Source organism: Neophocaena asiaeorientalis, unplaced genomic scaffold (assembly GCF_003031525.2).
Source record: "Neophocaena asiaeorientalis asiaeorientalis breed wild unplaced genomic scaffold, Neophocaena_asiaeorientalis_V1.1 scaffold70, whole genome shotgun sequence".
Classification (NCBI taxonomy): domain Eukaryota; kingdom Metazoa; phylum Chordata; class Mammalia; order Artiodactyla; family Phocoenidae; genus Neophocaena; species Neophocaena asiaeorientalis.
This window is the reverse complement of record NW_020175410.1, coordinates 8,914,324-8,921,069: the sequence shown is the minus strand read 5'-3', so window position 1 is coordinate 8,921,069 and position 6,746 is coordinate 8,914,324. Positions and strand designations below refer to the sequence as shown.

The window sequence follows — 6,746 nt, the reverse complement described above, 5'->3', positions numbered from 1 at the left end:
GGGTCACAGGCCTGAAAGAAGAGAAAAGTGTATTGTGAGATGATATATACCAATGCTGCCTGAGTTCAGCTCAGAACTAGTGATCTTCCCAAACTGGATGTCATAAAATGACAGAGCCAGTTCTCTACTACTCTGTTGGGTTAAATTTCAATTTGGTGGCTCATTTTTTTTTAGTGTACACTGTATGTTTAAAACGCTCTGCTCAGGAGTTCATGTGGGCTTCAAGTGGTCCTCGGCCTTCAAGTGCCTTCCCATCCCAACCCACTGAAATTCAAAGTTGCTTTTACACATTTTAAAGGAAGGGTAGAAAATGTTCCTTTGTCTAAATTACAATTTTTGTTTTAAATATATAGCTTAAACATACAATAAAGGCTTTTCTTCCAAATATGTTGGAAGAGTGGGGAATGACAATTGTTAATAAATCTGAGTTGCAATTTCAATTCAGATTAGTTTCTTAATCATTTTCAGGGCAAATGAGGCAAAAATCTAACTACCCTCACCAACCCCACTCCTATCCCACGGCCGCTCATCTCTCAGAACCACTCCATCTTGCTGGGTTTCCCTCAGGCAGGATATCTTTCTTACCTCACCACCATCTCTGCACAAACATACTCCCATCACTTCTAATGTCCATACCCAGTTCCTTCCCCACCAGCTACCTTTTGCTACAGTCAGGGCTTTTAGGGGTTTGGGGGACTGAGGCAGGTGTGAGGGATTGGGGGAGCCAGGGGGGAGTGGGGGTGTTCTGGGGCAGGGGTTTCATCCGACATAATACATGCAAAGGAATTAATGGCAATCAGAACAACATTGCAGGTTGTGAAATAGATAGAACATGTGTGTTGAAGTTACATAGTCCTGGGTCAGACCCCCCATCTCTTCCACTTTTTAGTTTGGTGACATTTGAGAAGTTCCTAAACTTCTCAGAGCCTCAGTGTCTTCATCTGTAAAAATAGTTAATAATACCTACATCCTAGGGTGGTTGTAAGGATTTGACTATGTTTATAAATTGTCAATGTTCAGTATACACTCATATATGGTGTTTTATTTGTATTGGGTGAATATTGAAATTATAGAGCTGCTTTCTAGGCTTGTAGATAGAGACATAGATTTGACTCAGTACAGGGTGATTTACTTGCTCATCCTTGAATGCAGATTTCTTCACATTCCTTTTCACTGTTGAATCTATTTCCTGAGGCTTTACAGCCACTGAACCAAAAGTGAGCACAGGAGTTGACCTGTTTGTCATAATACCATCGAACCACATATTTGCTACAGTTTCCTGGTTGTAGAGGTTCCAAATATCTAGGATCTAGAGTGAGAAAAGGATAGCATGTTATTATAAGTTTTTCTTTTACTGAAAAGTAAAAGCTTTAGGAAGCTTATTCTCCATGCACACTAACGCACCAACTAAAAAAGTATGGCTCCAAGTTAAGGATGGGTTCCTGAATACCTGACATATTTCATCTACAATTAGATAGTCATTCCTTTGAAAACATAAAAGTTTTTGAACTTCATGAAACCCCATTAAAATGCATATTTTCCTGACAATACTGTGAGCCTTGATTGGCTAATACTCTTGTGAGGATTAATTGACAGGAGAGAGATAGGACTTCTTCATTTACTTTGGACTTGATTTGAAATCAAATTAGCACTTGGAATGAAGATGACTTTAGCCTTCCATACACATTCCTTCCAAGTTTGTTCATAGAAAGCACCACTATGATCACATGTGATTGTGCTTACTGAAGGAGGAAAATCCTTTTAAGTTACAAAAAAATGTAAAATAAAGGACTCTCTTCTTTTTTTAATTGAAGTATAGTTGATTTACAATATTATATTAGTTTCAGGTGTACAGCATACTGATTCAATATTTTTGCCGATTATACTCCATTATAGGTTATTACAAGATAATGGCTGTAATTCCCTGTGCTATACAGTATACCCTTGTTGCTAATCAATTTTATACATAGTCGTTTGTATCTGTTAATCCCACACTCCTAATTTGTCCCTCCTCCCTTCCTTCTCCCCTTTGGTAACTGCAAGTTTGTTTTCTATATCTGTGACTCTGTTTCTGTTTTGCATATATCAATACATACATTTGTATTATTTTGTAGAGTCCACATATAAGTGATATCAGACAGTATTTGTCTTTCTTTGAATTACTTCACTAAGCATAGTATTCTCTAGGTCCATCCATGTTGCTGCAAATGGCAGAATTTTGTTCTTTTTTATGGCTGAGTAGTATCCACTGTATACATAGACCACGTCTTCTTGATCCAATCACCTGTTGATGGGTTGCTTCTATGTCTTGGCTATTGTAAACAGCACTGCTATGAACATTGAGGTGCATGTATCTTTTCTAATTAATGTTTCTGTTTTTTCCAGACATATACCCAGGAGTAGAATTGCTGGGTCATATGGTAGTTCTATTTTTAGTTTTTTCAGGAACCTCTATACTGTTTTCCATAGTGGCTGCATACTGAGTTGTATGAGCTGTTTTATATTTTGGAATATTAATCTGTTGTCAGTGGCATCATTTGCAAATATTTTCTCCCATTCTGTAGGTTGTCTTTTCATTTTGTCTAAGGTTTTATTTGCAGTGTAAAAGCTTTTAAGTTTAATTAGGTCCCATGTGTTTATTTTTGCTCTCATTTCTTTTGCCTTAGGAGACTGATCCAAGAAAACATTGCTACTATTTATATCAAAGAATGTTCTGCCTACATTCTATTCTAGGAGTTTTATGGTTTCAGGTCTTACATTTAGTTATTTAACTATTTTGAGTTTATCTTTTTACATGGTGTGAGGAAATGTTCTAATCTCACTGTTTTACATGTGGCTGTCCATTTTTCCCAGTACCACTTGTTGAAGAGACTGTCTTTTCTCCATTGTGTTTCTTGTCTTCTTTGTCATAGATTAATTGATTGTAGGTGTGTGGGTTTATTTCTGGGTGCTCTATTCTCTCCCATTGATATATGTCTATTTTTGTGCCAGTACCACACTGTTATGATTACTGTAGCTTTGTAGTATAGTTGAAGTCTGAGAGGGTTGTACCTCCAGCTTTGTTCTTTTTTCTCAAGATTGCTTTGGCAATTTGGGGTCTTTGTGGTTACATATGAATTTTAGGATTATTTGTTCTAGTTCTGTGAAAAATATCATGAGTATTTTGATAGGGATTGAATTAAATCTGTAGATTGCTTTGGGTACCATGGCCATTTTAACAATATTAATTCTTCCAATACAAGAACAAAAGATATCTTTCCATTTCTTTGTATCATCTTCAATTTCCTTCATCTGTGTTTCATAGTTTTCAGAGTATAGGTCTTTCACATCCTTGGTTAAGTTTATTCCTAGGTACTATAATATTTTTGATGCGATTTTAAACAAGATTTTTTTTTTTTACTTTCAATTCTGATATTTCATTATTAGTGTATAGACTCACAACAGATTTCCATATATTAATCTTGTATCCTGTAACCTTGCTGGAAGTATTTATTAGTTCTAATAGTTTTTGTGTGGAGACTTTAGGGTTCTCTATATAGAGTATCATGTCATTTGCAAATACTGACAGTTTTACTTCTTCCCTTCCAACTGGATACCCTTATTTCTTTATCTTGCCTGATTGCTGTGGCTAGGACTTCCAATGCTATGTTAAATAGAAGCAGTGAGAGTGGGCATCCTTGTTTGTTCCTGAATTTAGTGGAAAGGCTTCCATATTTTCACCACTGAGTATGTGGGTTTGTCATAAATGGCCATTTTATTCTTTGTCTTCCAGTTGTGGTTATAGTTCTTGTCTGATCATTCATTCTTATTTGTGTTTCTCCCATTGTGGTTTGATGATTTTCTTTTGTAGTATGCTTGGGTTCCTTTATCTCAACATTTCTTTTAGGGTAAGTTTAGTATTGCTTAATCTTTTAGTTTTTGCTTGTCTGAGAAATTCTTTATCTCTCCTTCTATTCTAAATGATAATCTTGCTGGGGAGAGTATCCTAGGTTGTGGGTTTTCCCTTTCAGCAGTCTGAATATACCATGTCACTCACTTCTGGCCTGCTAACTTTCTGCAGAGAAATCAGCTGATAGCCTTATGGGGATTCCCTTATACATGACTCTCTGTTTTTTTCTCTTTCTGCCTTTAGAATTCTCTCTTTAACTTTTGCTATTTTAATTATATGTCTTGGTGTGGGTCTGTTGGGGTTCATCTCATTTGGGACCCTCTATGCTTTCTGTACTGGATATCTGTTTCCTTCTTCAGATTTGGGAAGTTTTCAGCAATAATCTCATCAGATGAATTTTTGATCCCCTTCTCTCTGTCTTCTTTTGATACAAATGTAGGCATGTTTGATGTTATCCCAGAGATCTTGCATGTTGCACTTGTTTTTGTTTGTTTGTTTTGTTTTGTTTTTTGTCATTCTATTGTTCTGATTGAGTGATTTCCAGTCTTCTATCTTCCAGATCACGTATGTGTCCTTCTGTGTCATTTATTCTGCTATTCATTGCTTCTGGAGTATTCTTGGGATCCCAGATACTGAATTATCTATGTTTGATTGGGTTTTTCTATTTTCTAGTTCCTTATTAAAATGATCTGTGTTTAGATCATTTCTCTTCCCAATTCAATTAGCATTTTTATTACCAATGATTTGAATTCTTTATCTGGTAAGTTGCTTATTTCTGTTTCATTGTTTTTTCATGGGTTTTCTCTTTGCTCTTTCAGTTGAGAGTAGTTCCTCTGCCTTTTCATTTCACTTAAGTTTCTCTGTGTCTATGAACCTAGATGAAACAGTTAGCTATTTTGGTTTTGAAGGGGTGTTCTTATGTGGGAGTGTCCCTATGCTGTGTGCATGTGCCCACTGCCTTTGGTGGGAGAGCTGGATTTGATGTGGATGCCAGCCATGTCTTTCCTCAGGGTGAGCTGGCAGCTGTCACCTTGGTAGCGGTTTGGGCTGGAGGTGGAGGAGCTAGAGGTAGAGCTGTGTGTGAGGCAGGACATCCTCTCTGCTCAGTAGTTGTCACCGCCCTTGGGTCTGCTCCCAAGTTGCTGGAGTGGAAGCCCCAAGGGTCAGGCTTGAGCTGACTCTTCTCCCTTAAAATGTGTGTTTTTCCTTCTCTTCATTCTGGGATCTTTGCTCCAAAAGGAGGGGAGTGGCAAGTAGGGCTCATGGGCTTACAGAGTTTGGCTCAGCTGTACCCCATGATCCTGTCTTTTCACTTGTTTCACTTGTGGCCACCCCAGATCTAGTGCTAGGCTGTAGCATGGAGTGACTGGGGCCAGAATGTTCCTTTGGCTTGGGCTGGGACATGCAGCAAGGTGGTCCTGGGCTGCTTCTGGGGTGCCACTTGAATACGTGCCAACAATGGCTGCCTCCATGAAGGGCTCTCTTTATATCACAGTTTTCTTTTAAAAAGATCAGCTTTTTAAAAAATAAATTTATTTATTTTATTTATTTACTTTTGGCTGCTTTGGTTCTTTGTTGCTGTGTGCGGCTTTCTCTAGTTGCAGCGAGTGGGGGCTACTCTTCATTGCAGTGCCTGGGCTTCTCATTGCGGTGGCTTCTTTTGTTGCAGAGCATGGGTTCTAGGTGCATGGGCTTCAGTAGTTGTGGCACGCAGGCTCAGTAGTTGTGGCTCAGAGCTCTAGAGCACAGGCTCAGTAGTTGTGGCGCCCGGGCTTAGTTGCTCCGCAGCATGTGGGATCTTCCCGGACCAGGGCTCGAACCCGTGTTCCCTGCATTGGCAGGTGGATTCTTAACCACTGCACCGCCAGGGAAGCCCAAAAGATCAGCTTTTACAAGACAATAAAAACAAGGCCTTCTAATGTCAGTTTACAAATAAGTTTCAGAAACACTTCCACTATCCAAAAAAATTAAAAATAAAGCTAATTAGAGTTACAACAATAAAGCTATTTGTTAAATCCCTTTTTATTTCATGTTTGTCCTTGGTGTCTTGATTATTATTTCTTACTGAGGAACTTATACCAAGGTGAGAAAATTCCCAAAAAAGACCAAATAGATACTTGCTGCCTGACACTTGTGTTCTGTGTGACAGTTTAAATGTCGTAAGCTTCATTTCTCAATAGCAAAATAAGCCCTTTCTGCATCTGCCATAATCATTTCCCCAGATTTGGAGTATGTCTCAATTCACTTATTTGCCAAAACTGACCTCTAAATTTACCTTTTCGGCCAAATAGAAGGGAGCAAGTAGATTCTCACTACCTCCACTCTTTAAAAGCAATAACCGAATAATGTATATTGTTGTCAAGCCAATCTAAGCTGCTTTTGGGCAAGGATGTTGTCTCTCTTGCATGTTCTTCACAAATGTGTATGTAATGATTAATTTCTGTAGACATTAACTGCATAGAAAATATGCTGATGAATTGGAATCTAGATTCTAGTTTCTTTTTCTTTCTTCCAACCAGGGGTCAAAAATTCAAATGTATACATGTGTGAAGGCTTCATGTAAGACAATAGGGAGCGGTTAGAGCTACTGCAAACATGAGAGCAATATCCTCTCTAAAGGCTTTCAAATTTTAAAATAACAATAAACACTATAAAAGCTTTAAATTTTTTGATTGACCAAATTTGTTCCAACAGCCAGCCAGTTTTCTAATTCTATATATAATAAAATGAAAAGCGTCTTTTGTCCTCCCTGTTTAGAGTCAAAACATGTTCTCTCTGGATGAGATTTTAGAGACTATCCTTTCTGTGCCTTCTTGATATTATAGATACAACAGCTGACGGGCAGAAATCTCTTACC

General features: G+C 38.0%; 1 protein-coding gene across 1 annotated transcript in view; it reads right to left on the bottom strand.

Annotated features, from left to right (window-relative positions):
• Positions 1-1,136: 1,136 nt before the first annotated feature.
• The window catches only part of COL28A1 (collagen type XXVIII alpha 1 chain), a 156,924-nt gene continuing 151,314 nt past the window's right edge, over positions 1,137-6,746 (bottom strand). The window contains 1 exon segment of the mRNA XM_024767109.1: positions 1,137-1,309. Coding sequence (XP_024622877.1) covers positions 1,137-1,309 — 173 coding nt within the window.